We start from the raw sequence: 18,792 nt of genomic DNA on the forward strand, positions 1-18,792 counted from the left end.
CGAAGCTATTTTATTTTGCTAAATTAAATGAAAAATTTGAGTAATATGTTAAAATATGAGTGAAATCTCACCATGGCTTTTAACAATTTTATGAAATCCTTTTTTACCACTTAACGAGAGCAAAATACCCTAATCATCACCAATATCTACTACTATTCTCTTTTTCTTCTCTCCACTATTTTTGGGCCACCATCATCACCACCATTCTTTGTTTTTGTTGCACCACTCCACTGCCATCATTCTTCTTTTTGTTGGAACCTAAACCACAAAGCCATATCTCTGCTACCATCGGCCATCCTAGTGTTTCCATGGCTATTTTCTCCATTTTTTTCTTATTCGCACAATCCCTTAACACACCGATGCACTCCATAATTACCAAATCACCCTTTTACATAAAAATTATACTTTAAGTAAATATCTATACTGAATAATCAAAATCTTGAAAAAGACAACTTGTAAGACCATATTCCAAACCAAATTCAAGTATTTAAATAATTTACTCAATTGAAAGGTGGTAGTAGGTTGATGCAGTGAGAACAGACAATAATAGTGGATGTTGGTGAAGAAAGTGGCTGAAAATGACATCGAGGAGGAGAGAATAGTTGGTCTGGTGATGTTCTGGTTTGCTTAGCCGAGGAAAGGAGAAGAGGAGACAAAAAGTCTCACGAAATTAATTGTTAGGGATTGGAATGGAATTATGCTTTTATTAAGGAGCAGAAAGGAATTTTGTGAAATTGTTAATGACTGGGGTGAGATTTCACTCATTAAAATATTGAATATGTAAGAGAATTTGAAATTTAAGTTATAAAACTCCCAAATGTATTACAAATTGAAAATTTGCCAAAACTCAAGTTTGTCATTAGAGAACATGGCAACCACAGGCAGCTTCACCTCCATGTCCACATTGCATTCTTAATAATCTGGCCATTGCTCGTGTCACTCGCACTAATCACTGCCAATATACATTATGTCTTGCTCTTCGATGTGCATTGATCCTCGCTCTTTTCGATCACTTGTTTGGGTTTTGTCCGGTTGACCTCGCTGTAAGTTTGCCAAATAAAAAAACCTCCATTAAACACTTAAACTATGTTGCGACTTGCAACCAATTTTCTACAAACCAACAATGGGACCCTTATCAGTATGAGCACTAAAAAATAACAGTTACTGACCTTTCTCAATACAAATGACATGTATAAATAAGCTGCTTCCCATTCATCAGCTGATAGTGTACCTGATAGGGAAACATAAAGATATGAACAATTGCGTTTTCATGAGTCTCTATGGGAAATAGCATGGGCACAACGTCTTACTCTGATCTTGGTTGCCATCACCCAATGCACCAAGCCTTCGCATGAGCTCCACAAATTCCGGTTTTTTCATGTACTCGTGCACGAATTCGTGTGAGTTCTTTGCAAAGACGAGCTCAAAATCATACTGATGTAAATGGAAAATATAAATCAGTAAAGTTTGTAGTGCAAGGCTTTCTATTCCAATGCTTACTGTAAAATAACAAAGATTCATCTTAATGTAACAAGTGGGGGCTGCAATAAAAATGCAAGGATCTATGTAACATCTGGCAGTGATACCTCTTCGGCTAATTTTTGGAATACTTGAAAGGGGACAATCCATTCAGGACAATCAACAGCGTCCTGCAACAATAGGCCACATCTTAAAGAAAACAATTCGTACTCTCGGTGTCCGAGAGTTGAAGGACTTTAAAAATAAGACATGCCATATACTGATAACACCGATTATGCAAAGGTTCTGTAGATGTGCATACACAAAGTCATACATCTAACATTAACTTGACATGTAAAGCATGATACCTCTAAATGGAATGTATACTTTATTCCAAAGGGGCTGGAAGATTTGAATTTCTGAATCAAATAGGAAGAGCAAAGTTAGAAGTAAAACATCACAAAAATCTTTTTAAAAAAGTAAAATAAAATTAAAGCAGTTGCAGAATCTATAAAATGAATTACCTTGTCAGAAAATTCTTCATCAAAACGGATCCAGTAGACACTATTACCAAATGCCAGCCCTTCAGCTGCATATTCACAGTGAAAATCACATCTCCAATCAAGAATTAGAAAAGAAAATGATCTGCCGTACCCAACCAAAGGCACATTTATGAACCAGAAATCTTAACCAAAGTAATAATTATTTCCATCAGATTCATTCATTTTAAAACAAAATCTGCCACAATGTGTTATTTCAATCAGAGGTTGGCTTCATGGATAAATTGATACATAGGACTCTATAAACAACTAAATTTACTTAGAACAGTAATAGCAGAAAGATTTGTAGGACACCAAAAACCTTGTCTAAGCTTTTTGATAATCACATTGGCATCTGGCATAGTTCCAATGAAAATGCCTCCTGGGCGAAGTAAAGCTGAAACATTAGCCAATGCTCGCCTGGCACGAGCCTCTGTAGACCAGGAGTAATGCAATGCAAACTGAAGTATTTAAAAAGTCTAGATTAGGCACCGTATACACTTTTAATATGGAAATAAATCCATATATATTTATAAAGTGGCATAATGGAGTGTTAAGCATATATATATATATATTAAGTGTAACAAAAGAGCGAACAAATTTGAACAAGATTGGACTAAAATATGATGCACAAAAAGAACCAATGCTAATTACAATGACAGGCCACTTAAAATATAGAATAAAGTATCATTTTTGTTCCCAACGATTTGGGTAAGTCCTAAAGTTATCCCTAACGTTTAAATCATCCTATTTAAGTCCCTAACATTTTAAAATCATCTTAATGTTGTCCTGCCGTGAGTGATCTGTTGACAAAATTGACGGTGGAACAAAATTGAGACGATTTTAAAATGTTAGGACTTAAATAGGACAAAAACGTTGGGGATAAAAACAATACATTACAAATTCAAGATTTTTACTCATCATAAAATACTTGTAGAATGACTAGTAGTTAACTTCCGAAAAAAAATGAATATGATATATATAATAAAGTATAAATTATACCTTTTTGAAATAAAATTTAATTTTATCATTCAATAATATCAATTTTTTTATGGTACATAGTTATTCAATTATTTTTTAATCACAGCTAAGTAAATTACTCTTAATCACATTATTTTCATTCTAAGTAAAGTTATCTTTTTTTAATTTTACTCTTAAAGATTTTTACTCATCATAAAATTTTTATAGAATGAGTAAGTGCATAAACTTGCAAAAAAGAGAAAAAGAGCAAAGTACATATATAATAAAGTATAAATTATACTTTTGATTAAGAGAAAAATTAAAAAATAAATTGAATAATTATCTATAGTAAAAAAATTAAAATTATTAAAGAAAAAAATTAAAATTCATATAAAAGTTAAAAATAAAGTTTAATTAAATTAAACATTTAAGACGTTCGGTATATTAAAGAGTAAAAGGGATCATTTATAATTTATTATATATGCATCATGCTCTTTTTTTCCCTAAAAGTGAATATACTAACCATTCTATAAGTATGAGTAAAAATCTTGAATTCGTAATGCAATTCATTCCATTAAAATTCGCTGTCATTTTATTTGATTTGGTAATTCTTCTAAGAGTAATGTATTATTTTTGTCCCCAACTTTTCTATCATATTGAAGTCCCTAACGTTTTAAAATCATCTCAATTTTGTCCTACCGTTAATTCTGTTAACAGGTTACTAACGGCAGGACAACATTGAGACGATTTTGAAACGTTAGGAACTTAAATAGCACGATTTAAACGTTAAGGACAATTTTGAAACTTACCCCAAACGTTACGGACAAAAAGATACTTTTTTCTATATATACTTGGAGGGTTATTATTAACTCACGGTGCATATTTACCTGGCAGCTACAAATATCAAATGGAGCATCATCTGCAAGAACTTTGTCCAAGCGAATCTGAAAATGTTAATGACAAGAAGAATGAAACCTAAATCAATATTGTTTACCCAAAAAAATAAAGAAAACACAGAGAATTTCATAAAGTTCAGATTACTTTCTATGAAAGATAATTAACTTCTAAACATTTAATTTAGACGATCACAATTTTTGTGACATTCCTCTACTATAATCAAGTGATGCCAAGAATAACATGCTGTTTTATAAACATAATTTAAAAGGAGCAAATTCTTGATGTCTGCAAGAATGACAATAGTTGAAATGTGAAGTGTACTTCAAAACATTACTAGACATAAATATTAATCACCTCATAGCAATCTCCACATAACAGGCGAGCAGGAAATGAAAACTTTTTACGTCGCTGATGATGGTCAGCATCTCCATTATATCGTGTGCGACAGTCTTTGATCTATATAGATTGTTGAATTCAGTGAGCTGACACTAATGGCTACAAATACAATGCAGTTGCAGATAGTTTGACACGATAAGGTAAATAACGTTTCAATGAACAGCAAGGACTTGAACTTATCAAATATAAGCTCATAATAAGGAAGTATAAGAGTGCAATGACAAGTTCATTACTACTCGCAATGGCATGAAAATGCTATCAGTTTCTAGTATAAAATTTAAATAGTGAAGATTGAATTCTACCTAGAACAAAGAAGTGACTAATTGTTACAAAAGGTTTGCGCCTAACGTCCCAAAATCAAAATTCTCCAAATGCAATTGAATAGAAATTGAAACTATATTGGGATATTGTTAAAAAGCAAAAAAGAAGACTATCATTAAGAGGCATATGCATAACCAAAGCAGCAAATTTCAGAAAATTTTAAACACTTACTGAGCCTTCAGCAATGTCAATACCAACATAATATCCAATTTTGGCCTTGTCCCATTTGATAAGATCCCCACCCTGATGAACATATATGAAATAAATAAAAGAATGCTCAGCTCAAAAGCTACAAATGAGTTCTATAAAAACCACAAAAAAACACTAACACCTTGCCACAGGCGAGGTCAAGGACTGCATCTCCCCGACGGGTGTAAAGCTGAATTAAGACACTCTTAATCTGTTCCATAAAATAATTGACCAAACTATTAATAAAAAGTCATATAATATTCTTACATTAATAAAATATTTATTGCAAAATACACCATATACCCAGTTGTTAAGTTTCTTCAAATGTATTATAGGACTAGCCTCCCGTTCCTCTAGAGTCTGGTTGGATCTTGCACTGTAATGATCAGCTACTTTCCTAGCAAAAATCTTTGTGCTTTCATCCTCCAGAAATTGTGCATCACCTAAACATAGCAAAAATGAAAATAACATGAGCACAAGAACCAAGCTTTCTGCTAGAAAAATAGACATGATCTTTATACAATCCCTTAAAGTTTCCACTATAAAAGGAAAGAAAACACACATGCCATTAACTTAGATTAGTATCATTACACCATCAACACCAACTTTTTTACCTATATTTCCCAACTAAAACATGGCATCACAAAAATTATGGTGAACCTTCAACCACACTCTATTTGTTAATTAAATTCGGACTCCAATAAGCTCAAAACTTATTCCTTTTCTGTAACCATTCCTCCACATTATAACTTTTCCACAAGGTCTATTCATAAACAACCAAACAAAAGCCTAGAGCATCTAAACCAAGCTACGCAGATCAAAAACCAATAAATATCACCCTTCAAAACAGTGAACTTGAAGTAAAGGAACAAATGAGGTGGTGAAAAATAGCATCAAAAGTCACCTTGAATATGCGGTCTTTTAGATTGTGGTGGACCAAACGAGGATGAAGGAGAATCTGGATATCCTCGTTTCATGAGTACCAGTGATGGATGGCAACAAAGGGTATTCAAGTACCTCAAAGGATCAGGACAGAGGCGGCTTGGGGTTATTTTCCTAAGATGTATGTAGAAGGTTATAGATAAGCCTGCTTCCTAGGGTTTTCTTGTACTGTAATCAAATCTATATATTGCTCCAAGTGTTTTGTGACAGAATTGCATTCGATTCCACTTTCAACTATTATTCTGGTATTCTTTTTTCCTTTAATCTTTTATGGAGTAATAACTAACAAGTATCTGGCATTCAGACTAACGCCACAAAAATGAGATTACAACAAACACCCCATAGTTAACAAATAACTTATTTTAAATCTAGAAAACTTTACAACCCAGACTAATATGTGTTTGAAACTAATTACAGATTGCTCAAGCACCAGCGTTCTTCAACAGCCTGCACAACGAACAATAAGAATATGCTTCACTCAGACACTTGGGTTCTTAAGAGACATGCACATATAATATTTTACTTCTGTAATCATATATTAATGATCTTTTCAACTTTACAATATGAGTTCCATATATTAACTCTTCTTTACTCTCTGGACCTGAAATGTAAACTTTTTATGGGCTAAAATTTCAGCTAAATCACAACACTCCATTAATCCACTATTGTATACAAGTATATCAGTAATATCAACAAAAGATATATAAAGCAAAGCTATAATCTAGACTGAAAAATATGTATAGCAGAAGAGAATTCAAGGCTGTAGCAAAACCACAAATAGAAATTCCAAGGTAAAGCATAAAAACTAGAAGAGAAAAAAAAAGTACAAAAGAAATTCAAGTTCTAAGCAAAACCAACAGATAGCGTTTTCCACTATAAAGATTTCAGAGTGGAGCATCCCAAGTTGCTAACTTAGCATGTTCATAATCATCATTCAGCCACTAAAATCCAACATCAAACTTGAATTCATATAAATTGGGAAAAAAAAATTGCAAGATGCAAAACGCAACCTGAAGAACATCTGAAGAATTTGAAGCTCCTCTAAACAAGCAGCGATACCAGTCAATATATTTTAGGGAGATAAAAGAATGAAATAAATTATAAAATTAAAACTAAAACTAAATTAATTAACTATCTAAAGTAAAGTAATTTGCTCAATTTCTTTCCGGATCCACATTCATCGCAAGGAGAGCGAGCGAGAGAGAATGAATAGATGGTTGTCCTTCTGGATTGGGCTGGGCTGGTCTGGGCTTTTCATTTGGCCCAAAATACGATCTGCCTTTCTTGCGGCCCATTATCATTTTGGCGGGAAAAGAAAAGAGTGAATGTTGCGCGAAAGGCGTGTTCTCAGTGTTCTGCACTTCTGCATCTATCTAACTTTTGTTGTTAGAGACATTAGAATTAGAAATTCAGCAGCTTAAATTCTGAGAAGGGGAAGTGCGTGAAATGGATAAATACTTGGTCCCGTTGAAACCCTCAGCGGAAAAGGTTCATCCTCTTCCTAGGTAAATTTATTATTTATTTTTTGAAAAAATGGATTTATATATTTTTACTATGGGTGTTGAAATCAGTTTTGGTAAGAATTGCAAGGTGCCGTTGGAAAAGGAGCAATGTTGAACTGAATGGAAGATTTGAACCTAACTATTGCCATGAGATGCTGGATTTGCTAAGTCGTTCCTACTCTGAGGTGTGTTTAGAAGTGCAGAAAAGATTAAACTTATTTCAATGATGGTTCATCTGATATCTACATCTTCTGATGATGTGCTTTATATCTTGTCATAGGTGGGTGCTTTTCCGCATCTGTATCATGCAGATGAGACGCCTTGCGAATCGCATGTAGGTATAATCATGTGTGTGAAAATTGGGGTTTGGAGTTTCCTAAGTCTGTGATTTTAGTTACTTGTGCTTGCTTGCTGTACAGATCCAACGAGCTATTACCAGAGCAAATGGTGATGGAAATCTTCCATCCAAGTTAGTCTTTCAACTTACTTCTGTGTTTGATCAAATGAACTGATATTAAATATGCAAATCATGCAATTATTATTTTGGTTCAAACCATATTGCCAGTAGAAGTTGGCTAATGATGATAGGGTTATGTAGTTTGCATAAAACTTTTGGTTCAAACCATATTGCGATTGATTTATAAAAAGAAGCAATGGCATGTGCGGTCGGATGTGAAATGTTTCATTTGGTTTACATCTGATTTCATTTCATTAGTATTTTTATTATACAAAAGCTTGTGTTTCTTTGCTAACAGGCAAGGCATCTCTGCAGTGGACTTTGACAACAAGGTATACAGATATTTATGGTGATAGATTGTATGTTTCAAATGAGAAGTTTTCTGAGTTAATGCCACTATAAGTGCCTTTAAAGTAAATATTTGGCGTGTACACATAGATATACTTTCAGGTGAAACTTCTGTGTGACGGCTTAATAGTTGTGACTAGTGAGACAAATTTTGCATGTTCAAGGACTTTATTGCCCTCTGTTTGGTCATTTGTGCTTTCTAATTTGTATAATTAGTTACTCTTCTTGTGTTATCTTGGAATGATTTTATGCAATTATCTTTTCGTTTATGTGAAAACTCAAATAATTTCATTAATTGTTTTGTATTTCTTTTCATTAAACTCCATTTTGAATTATATTCTAGGGAATATACTTGGCATCTGTGACAAAGTTGGGATGCTTAACAGTTCATGACTTTGAAGCTCTTTATTGTCAGACACATAAACAAACTTGTAAGCATGGATTTTGTACTAGCATGCTTAACAAATTTTGGTACACCGAGGTGACAATGGTTTCTGATTTTATGCTGTTGAACATGTTTAATAAGGCTCTAGTTTGGGCTTCATTCACTTATTGATTTATTGGTTACTTTATTCGGAAGCATTCTTATTTATGATCTCCTTTGGTTTGAGGGCATTTCAAAAGAAGTGATACCGAGTTTAACCTTAGTTTTTGTTAATTTTATGCCAGGCTTGAAAGAAGACGAAAGCAAGCATTTACTGCATCTCTCACTAAAACGACAACTTGATACTGTTAGATGGAATCCTATTAACCAGGATGAGGTTTTCACTGACTATAATTGTGTTCCTATTCACCATTGTAGTTTCAAATTTAGAGTTTGATGTAGTCTACCATGTGTATTGTGTAAAATGGTTTGGTTTTTCCTTTCTAGTTTTATCTAGTGCAACTGTTGTTACATGTCAAGGACAGTGTTAAAATTTTTTGGGTGCTTTTTCCCTATACAAGTGCTGTGCATTTGATGTAAAACCAGTGCTTTGTAAAATTTATTAATAATTGCTTTGCTGTTGCAGTTTGAACAAGATTCAATATTCTGTCTTCCCCGTGATTTATTTGTTTCTTTATTTATTTCAGGTTGTCTGTGCATCTGTAAAAAGTAGTGAAGTACTTATATTTGATGTTGGATATGTATCATCAGAGCCAATTGAAGTAACTCTCCATTCTTATCTGCTTATATCATCCTATATTGCTATATTCATAATTTATCATTGTATTTCTTCAATGATGTTATGTTATATAGCCTTGTACTGATGTTATTTTGTATATCCTAATCTTTTGCCCCTTGATTTATGTAATGCAGGTGTTGAGGACACGAAATACAGCAACAGTTCATGGGTACAACGGACACAAAGGTCTCTCTGATGTTGCCTTTACGTCAAATGACTCATGGTTGGTAGATGAGCCTTGAACAATAAAGCTCCCCTCTCCCCCCTTTATTTTTCTCCCCTCCCTCCCCTGATGAGAGTGATGAGTCCTAACAAATGGTACTCATTTTCTACTAAGGGCCAGTGCTTGTCTAAGCCTATGAAATGTGGCTTATAAAATTTTGATTCAAAATTCAAGCAACAGGAATTTGTTGATTGCCTAATATTGAGTAACAAGTTAGCGAATGCCTAATGTACATATATTCCTACATATTGAATGTAAACTGGACTTTTCTACAATAATGGTTCTGAACAGATACTTCTTTTCTGGGAAAAGGAAACTAACATGACATGATAAATATATTGAAAAATTTAGAGAAGTAAAACATAGCAGTAAGTAATGATATGTTATTCCAATAGTTACTAACTTGTACTTTTGGCACAGCAAAATAGTGTACTATTCTGACTATACACTTTTTTGCCCAGTTGAGGATGATAAAATGCGGTTCATATACTGTTGTCTAAGTTTCATTAAGTATAGTTGCATTACACACCTAATCCTAAATAACATCCTATACTTATTAACTATGCTCATTTTGTGAATGTATTTCCCATCATCTTCCACTTCTTAATTTTCCAGTAAATTATAACAGGATACTTGCTTCTGATACACATGGTGGGATCAATGTTTGGGATAGAAGAGTGAAAGCTCTACCTTCTCTTGAGCTTACGTCTGGTTCATCTAGTACCCTAAACAGCATCCAAATAAATGTTGAAAATCAGGTTAGAAGTTTTGCATGTGCTCTGTCAATGTGCACCATTGACTTTTAGCCATTTTAATTTAGGTGACTAATGATATATTGCTTTCGAATTACCCATTTCTGTTTACCAAATGTTTAAATCTTGTTCGTGGGTTATGATGCTATTTGACTTAATAGGTTACTTGGCACTTTTTTTCATGGTTCATGCAACTCGATAAAACAGCAGCGAATTAACAATGTATTTGCATTAGTTTTGGTTTCAATGAGTTCTGGAGCTCATGGTTATTGTGTTCAGTCAATATTTTGAGGAGTAACAGACAATTTGTTTTCTATCCATTCCAGATTATTTTTGGTGCTGGGAAGAGTGGCTTTGTGTATGTGTGGGACATTCGTGGCGGAAGAGCGTCTACTACTTTTCAGAGTCACAAAGAGGTAATGTCTCTCTAGATTCTCGTAAATTCATAATTATATGGAATTGGTAATTCTTCTTGCTATTATGTTGTGAAAAATACATCTAAAAATACAAAAGGATCAAGGTTCCATTCATGGACAGATTCTCTTCAATGAATCTGTTTATTTTGTTGGTGTTGGTCACTGTTTCTCCCAACTGTCATTACTGCCTTCCACTAACTGGACTGACAGAACTCGCAGTTGCAGCTACTTTTGTTTAATAAACTATGACTTCATGGCCTGTTCAATAAAGCAAGATATTTTGCTTTCTAGATGTGTCATCCTCCTATAACATCGTTGAAGTTGGCAACATTACTAGAGAAGATTGGATCTTTGAAGGTGTGGTTATCTTTTCTCCTCCAATCGGTTTGTTGTACAAAATACAATTGAGTAAAACTTCCTCTTTTATGCAAGGGCTATACTTTCTACTAAATGTCAAGATCTGCATATAAATGATTGTTATTTGTTGAAAAAAAGGTTGACTTCACTTAAATAGGTTTAGTAAAATCTGTCATTACATTTTAGAATTTGTTTAAGATGGACTTTTCCTTAAATTATTTTGACGAAACTTAATAAAATTTTAATTTCTATTTTGACATGAATTATACAATCTGCCACCGAGGATATCGTACTAGCGTTTTGGTTTATATTTCTATTTCTATTTCTACTATGACCTATTAACCTTCAAATCATTGCATCTGTAATGTATCATTAATGATTCAACAATAATTGCGAAATCTATCTTAGTTATGGATGGTTTTAACACTCATTCTTGTTCATGTAAGATTATTGATTTATTGAATATTTGTGAAAGGCCATATTATGAGATTGCAACACGTGACAATTAAATTTTATAAGTTTGTGGTTTATGCTCCTTCATTCTTGTTGCTATGTAGGCACAAGCTAATATTGTTTGCAAAGAGATTCATTCTATTCAATTGAATCCATGTTGCCCATATCAGCTAGCATTCCATCTTGATGATGGCTGGTAGGTTGCCAAGTGTACTGGCCTTCTTCCACTTCATCATTTCCATGACTTCTCCTTTGAAATTCTCTCTCTGTAATTGTTACTTAACACATGACTAGCTAATATTATGTTATGTAGGTCGGGTGTTTTAGATATTAATACTTTACAAGTTACACACATTCATTGCCCTCCCCCAGCTTGGTTGTAAGTTCATTTAACTTATAGTTTCTTTGTTGATTACTTACAATATCACTTTATAACTACATTTTTTTTTGGCATGAACTTTACAACTACATCTAACCAATTTTTTTCCTGTTATTTGTTAGAAATGATTCCTATGATCTATCATATATAAGAAAACCTTCATGGTTATCTACATGTTCGGTAAGATTTTGTTTTCCCTATTGTGTAAGTAATAAATGGAATTCTATCTTTGGAATAACATTTTTCTCTTGGTGCAGATCTATTTGGTTGGTTCATCATCTGATAGTGGCATTCATCTCTTAGATTTCTACCCTAGTACCAGCTCGCCGAGCCATGTGCATTTCAAGTAAGGCACTAACATTGATGCATATGGACACCAAAGTTCCCTGGTTTTTATTTCACTAAACCACTTAGTTAAGAGTACACATATAAGTGGTGTAAGTTTAAACCCAAAAATACTGGAAGATCACTTACTCACGTAAACAACTCAACATGATCCAACATAATTTTTCTTTTATACTCTCTTGGAGACAATAAAAAGAACAGAGGAACTTTTTCTTTCATTGCACACACATATCAAGCGTACATGAGTTCGTACCTTTCACAGGCAAAGCTTTTCCAGGTATCTTAATAACTAAGGATGATATTACTAACAAACAACTATTTTCTTAATGTCTAAGAAAACTTATGTGCGGCGTGAGAAGCAAGTAGTAGTTTGTAGGTTTGTCTTAATAACTAAGATATATCTATGACTAGTCGAGGATCTTAATCTTCAAGATAATTCCCAGTAGCAACTTTTGATCATTGGCGACAACTTGGATGAGGAGCCCGAGGCTTGATCAACTCGAATGCTTAGAGCCGGTGATGACTTCAATAAGTTTGATTTAAATGCTAACAAGTAGAGATAACCTTATATTAGTGCTTAGATTTACAACATATGTATATAACAAAATATTCATCTGGTTAAGTTTGCCTATCAATACTTTTTCTTAACAGTTTTAGTAATTTTCATTGTAGAGAGGATACTGATAATGTTTCCAAGATGAATAGGAGTCAAAATCATCAAAACAGATTTATTCCTTTATCTGAAGGAGTTATTTCATGTGCTGCACATCCTTTATATAATGCCATCGTAGTAGGAACAAAGGTTTGTGGGTAAAATTCTGTCTTTTTGTTTTTAGAATCACAGACTTACAAGATCATTATTACTGATATCATTGATTGATATTTGATTTCAGAAGACATCTTTGCTCGTGATTTCACAAAGACGAAGGTCAAACAGTGAAGAAGATTAGTCCAAACTTGATTTATTGTTGGAAGTTGGTTGTACAAATTGAATCACGATTGTTAGTTTAAGATATAATAAAGTATTTCTTATTTGATTATTGACAGATTTCCATTGTATGACTTTGATTTTTATTTCATTTTTATTCATCCTTCATATATTTTGTTTTTTCTTTTTAAACTTAAATTCATAAGACTTTTACTCATGAAATACAAGGATTTTATTTTAAAATTATATAAAAATTAATTAAAATAAACAATATTTGTAATATCAAACAAATCTTAAATTTATTTTTATTGGCTTAAGATTCTTATCTGGTCATCCCTCCCTCGCCATAATTTTCTTCTTTCTTGTTTCCACCATTTCATTTTATCTACTAAATTTGACACTAAAAAGAAAACCAATCCTGATGAATATTAAGAGGAAAATCATAAAAGGAATAGTGTAAACTTTGCATCAATCAAACCAAGCTTATTTTCCTTTTCTTAATCCCATTTTATTAAATCAGATCATTCACCAAAAACAAAATTAATTACTTCTCCCGAATGACAGAAATACAGAATCGATCTATAAGAAAGAGAGCCTGAAAAATAACAGTCAAAATTATTGATAAAGACAACCAAGAAATGTACAGTATATTATATTATATCCCATGCATCGAAGATGATATGTTGGTCTTGTCATTTTATGCTAGACGAAGTGAACCACACTTATTGCTGTGATGTTCCTTGTACTTGGTTTTGTTCCTTGAGGGTACCCAGAAAGAGACACCGAATTCTTTTCACTTGTTTCTTTCAAGCTAAGCTGTGATTTCGAGAGAAAACGATAGAGAATACACAATGTTACAACCAAGGTACACCCCATGTTCTGTTCCAAAAAGAGTGTGCAAAACAACAAAAATGAATTTGCTAGATTTTTATGCAAAGTATTTTTCTAAAGTAATACTATACGAACATCTAAAAGCAAACTTAGTAATGTTACACATCCAAGTCATTTTATGAATCCAAGTCCAACTAAATTAAACAATAAGACTTGGAATAATATTATCTATAATTAATTTTTCTTGATGTTAGACTAACTTGGTTAGACTTAGTTAACAAAAATACTTGGATGTGTAACATTATACTAATTGAACATGGTATAATTTAAAATGAAAAATAACAGTTTGACTATTTAATGCTGTTGTTTTTATATAAAGTTGATAGTTAAAAATCATTAGATGATAATTTAGTCAAACTTATTAAATCACTTAACGATTCTCAAATATCACCTAATTTAATAAGCGTTTAAGAAAGATTTTTCTAATTTGTGTTATAACATCAAATAGTTATTTCTAGTACAATGCCACATTTTGTTTAAGAGCTGAGGACAATTTGGTTCCATATTTATTTGTCCTTGTTTCTCCAAAGAGGGGCTAACTTTGATATAATTCATAACCATGCAAGGGCTATGATAGCAAAATTAAGTAAAGTTGTATGCATGATGAGTTGAATTATGAAGAGAAGTTAAGGGATTTGTTTTGTTTGAATTTGATTAGTGTGGGATCATAGGGCTTCCCTCATCCAACTTATTATTTAAGGGTTTGTTTGGTGTCCCCTACTCTCCTTGCCAATGAAATCAATTATTGGAAGAACAGACATAAATATAGCTTTCCTTGAGAAAAACCTTACACCTAAATTGATCCCTATTTACAATGATGTATCTTATTTTGGTCCCATTTTATAGAGGAAGTAACACATAAATGTTGGTCCCCCTTTGATAAAGACAGAAACACATGATGTCAAGGGAAAAGTTTCCCTAAATTAAACTCTTTTATAAGGTGACTTATAGTGTATTCAACCTTAGATTAGCACTACTATACATTTTCAATATTTGTCATTTAAGCATATATAGATTATATAGTTGGTTTTCTATTTGAGAATCTCAAATCATGGTTTAACAAAAAGTAGAGATTCTTTTTATTCAAAGCTATTTTAGGGTACATGAAAATAAACTAAACTTGCCATTAAGAAGATATAGACCTTCCAATTATTTATTAGTCACTATTGTGCTCTGATAAATCTATTTTGTTCCCATTTTTTTATTTGAATTACAAATTTATTAAACTCTGACTTAGTTCTATCTGACCAAATCATCTCCTCTATCATGAGTAAAATTATCCAATGTTTATTAATTTTCATCTTCAGAATTCAAACTCAAAAGCTTGCTTAAGAGACATAAATGTTCTACTGCTTAAAACAACAAAGCATTGAATTTTCAGTCCTTTGATGAAGTAGAAACACAGCATTATACAGAGTTTCTGTAAAAATACACTTGTATATATATAAAATGATAAAAATACTATTTGTACCAAAAGAATCAGTTATAGTATATATGTGTATAAATAAATACATGTGTTGTTTCACATACTTTCAATGTGTATTTTATATTTCAACATGTATTTTATTTATATTGAATAGTTGATTTAGTAGTTGATTTTTGATATATACGTAATAACATAATTTATAAAATGAGAATGCAGAATTATATTTTGAGTTTTGACTATTTCCATTCAGAATTTCAGATTATATTGATTTCAAATTATGATCAGAATATCATTTATTATTGGTTTTATAGCCTTATAGGTAGTTATGCATGCTTGCATAGTCTTCTTTAATTTCTTCCTTATTTAAGGGACATTTATTATTTTAAGAGAGGTCTATCTTAATATGTTAATATTTGTCATTTATTCTCCTATGCAAGCTTGTCTGGAATACATTGTTGAGGAAAGTTTTAATTTATTCTGTAGAAGTAGTAACCAAATCCAAAAAGCATTGACTAATTTTATGATAATTTAGGCAAAACAATAAAATGATGAACATTTTGAAGAGTACATAAATAGAAAATAATTAAACAATAGAGAAAGAATCATATTATCTGTTTGGTGGGAGGATCAAAATTATTTAATCTGTTAGAAGAAGACTAAAACATCTCAATCACTTCATTAATCCTTTTCTACAGTTAGAACCAAAAACATCAATGTCCTAATGAGTTGGCTTTTAAACTACCTATACTTATATATAAGAGTTGTTCAATAAGTTGTGACATTCTTTGAGCCCTATCAATATCACTATCACTGTACATAATAAAAACAAAATTTAATTCAAGCATTGTCCACAAATGCTATAAATCAAGCAAGAAAAGACACTTATCATGTGGTAGTTTGAAAAATCTTACTGAACTCCACCTAAGCTTTAGCTGAGGGATCTTAGTTTCCCATAACATTATATATGACTTTCACATGTAAGAAGAGTGGTAAAGAAATCTTTATCAAATAAACAAATAAGATCTCATGTCAAGCATTTAACCTGGAATTGACTAATCTCATTATATCATTAAATTACCTTTTATAAAATATTTTTTTTGTCGATTCAGTTTTTTTATTTCTGATCATGTTGCATAGAGATTATTTAAACTAAATGTTATAAGTTAAAAAAAAATTATTAAGCATTTAGAGTTTAACTAAAAATGTTTAAAAAATAATTTATAAAAAATAATTAATATTGACTGATCAAAAATTAATTTTCTATAATTATTCTTTCAGAAAATACTCGAATTTGTTTTAAATAGTATAACAATTGTTTAAAGATACTAGAATACATAGTGATGAAGACTAATTAAAAAAATGCATAGTGAAGAACTGAATTTTTAATTTTTAATTTTTTTAAAAATTTGAAGATTCTCCGATTTCAAAAGTACCCTTAACGAAGTTAGTTATTTATATATGGCATGTGACGGGCTTTTACGTAAATTTAAAACATAATAGAGAGTATAGTAGTTAGACTCTCGATTTAACTTTTAAAATTTTTTAATATTATGATTTTTAATGAGTTAATCAATTTTACGAAAATTTTACTAGATTTGACAATTTTACCATTTAAATTTGATTAAAATTTTATATTTTACATACTTATTATTTATTACTTAATTTACTTTTTCGATTTCACGTAAAAATTTAATTTTCTCTGCCCTTGGTAGGGAGTGCCCACTTGAACACTTGATCCCTTCTTTTACACTCTGTCTCCTATGTATGATATTGATAATTGATAAGTGTCAACATTTTGGAACGTTTCATTTATTTTTTCTTTTTTGCCGAAAAAAACTGCACCTTGCACGCTTCATTGTTATTCTTACTCTCTTTTTTTATTATACAATGTTGACCACATCCAAAGTAACCTTCATAATTTAATTTGGGATTCGCAAAAGTGGGGAAAAAATAAAGAAGAAAGTTACTTTTGCAATTTGAGTGAACTAAAAGCTTTTATTATTGTCTAGTTTGAGTTCAATTCAAATCCATGAATTAAAAAAGAAAATCAAAATAAGTTATTTTCTTCTTTGAAGCTTCTCAAATAATAGATTGTTTAAGATCTTAAATTTACATTGTGCATTAGGCATCATTTGAATAATAGAGAGGAAAATTCAAGGGACGAAGTAATTGATACACAAGAACAAAAAACACTTGAAAATACATAAATGAAATAGAATGAACAAATTATATAATTTATTATTAATATTATAAATATATACATAAAAAATTAACTATTAAATTTCATCTATATAAAATAGATGTTAAAATACAAAATATATATTACAATATATGAAATAAACATATGTATAATTGATTTAGTAATTAACTTTTAGTTTACACATAATATTTTTTAATTACTATATCATAATTACGGTTATTTTTTTCAGCAACAATGTGGTTTGAGTGGAAACCACCCACATCATGCTTAATATAGATTCTAAATTAATATCTTGTCACTTAACTAGAAAAATATTTCACTAATGAAATAGAAAAAAAAAAAAAAGAAAAAGTAGTGAATCTACATTGAAGAATAAGTGAACAAAGTTATAGAAGACAAAACTATTGCATAAACTTAAATGACATTCAGTGTGATGATTACACAAGTACATAAGAAGAGCACCAAAACAGATATCTGGTTCACAATATCCTAATAAAATTAAAAGCTGAAATTACTTGAGCAAAGGGATATGGTGGTGGTGGTGGTGTGGAACATAGTGGCATGGAATTTCATATGCTTAGTACCAAAAAGCAATCATGTGAAACAGTGGTACCACCACCAATTTCATCTATTTTTAATTTTTTTTGGGAATATGTGGACAATTTGGTAAAGTAGCTTCTTCACACACTTTGCTACACTCCACATAATAAGTAGTGTTAAAATTCCTTTTCTTTTACTCTTCACATGCTCACTTTCCATTTCCAACCAAGACAAAAATTGGTTGGACTTTTGGGGTATCTCAATTCTATTTTTTCTGGCTCTCCAAGGTTCTAACTTTAGGACCTAGCTCTCAAAATTTAATCTTTATTTTTACACAACAAAAATTACTACTTAACACAAAATAGTACAGTCACTAATCAAGTTAAGAAAATTATTGATCACTGAAAAAATACTCTTAGATAAAACACTTCTTTTTATCAATTTGACCAATCCACAGATAGTGTAATAAATTCATATATACAAAAAATATCGTGTAGAATACTATTATTAAAAATAAGAGTATCAATTTTCCTAATAATTTCTCAAATCGAATTTTCTGTTGGCAATAACAAAAAGATATAGCCTTTAAAGTAAAATCCAACCGTTATTTAACACTTATTAACCCCACTTTTATTCTTTTTGCTCCTCAATAAATTGTTATTATTATTATTATCTTGTGCGCACATATAAATAACATATTAATATTATTA

General features: G+C 31.3%; 2 protein-coding genes across 2 annotated transcripts; one reads left to right on the forward strand and one right to left on the reverse strand.

Annotated features, from left to right (window-relative positions):
- Nucleotides 1-13: 13 nt before the first annotated feature.
- Nucleotides 14-6,882, reverse strand: LOC130968862 (mRNA cap guanine-N7 methyltransferase 1-like). Its single transcript, XM_057894336.1, has 14 exons — nucleotides 6,713-6,882; nucleotides 5,665-6,149; nucleotides 5,064-5,203; nucleotides 4,903-4,971; nucleotides 4,743-4,814; nucleotides 4,209-4,310; nucleotides 3,845-3,901; nucleotides 2,320-2,458; nucleotides 1,983-2,047; nucleotides 1,827-1,877; nucleotides 1,587-1,649; nucleotides 1,311-1,434; nucleotides 1,170-1,231; nucleotides 14-1,041 (listed from the first exon to the last, which is right to left on the reverse strand). The coding sequence occupies exons 2-14, from the start codon at nucleotides 5,735-5,737 to the stop codon at nucleotides 946-948; spliced, it is 1,113 nt and encodes a 370-aa protein (XP_057750319.1). The 5' UTR covers nucleotides 5,738-6,149; nucleotides 6,713-6,882; the 3' UTR covers nucleotides 14-945.
- A 214-nt stretch (nucleotides 6,883-7,096) lies between these two features.
- On the forward strand, nucleotides 7,097-13,188 carry LOC130970372 (uncharacterized). Its single transcript, XM_057896443.1, has 18 exons — nucleotides 7,097-7,207; nucleotides 7,293-7,389; nucleotides 7,485-7,538; nucleotides 7,624-7,673; nucleotides 7,960-7,993; nucleotides 8,353-8,440; nucleotides 8,679-8,770; nucleotides 9,081-9,155; nucleotides 9,307-9,395; nucleotides 10,024-10,153; nucleotides 10,474-10,563; nucleotides 10,855-10,920; nucleotides 11,478-11,569; nucleotides 11,687-11,752; nucleotides 11,875-11,932; nucleotides 12,010-12,098; nucleotides 12,770-12,899; nucleotides 12,991-13,188. Exons 1-18 carry the CDS (start codon nucleotides 7,149-7,151, stop codon nucleotides 13,045-13,047), a joined length of 1,416 nt encoding a protein of 471 aa, XP_057752426.1. The 5' UTR covers nucleotides 7,097-7,148; the 3' UTR covers nucleotides 13,048-13,188.
- The last annotated feature ends 5,604 nt before the right edge of the window (nucleotides 13,189-18,792 follow it).

Source organism: Arachis stenosperma, chromosome 3, assembly GCF_014773155.1.
Source record: "Arachis stenosperma cultivar V10309 chromosome 3, arast.V10309.gnm1.PFL2, whole genome shotgun sequence".
In the NCBI taxonomy this organism is placed as follows: domain Eukaryota; kingdom Viridiplantae; phylum Streptophyta; class Magnoliopsida; order Fabales; family Fabaceae; genus Arachis; species Arachis stenosperma.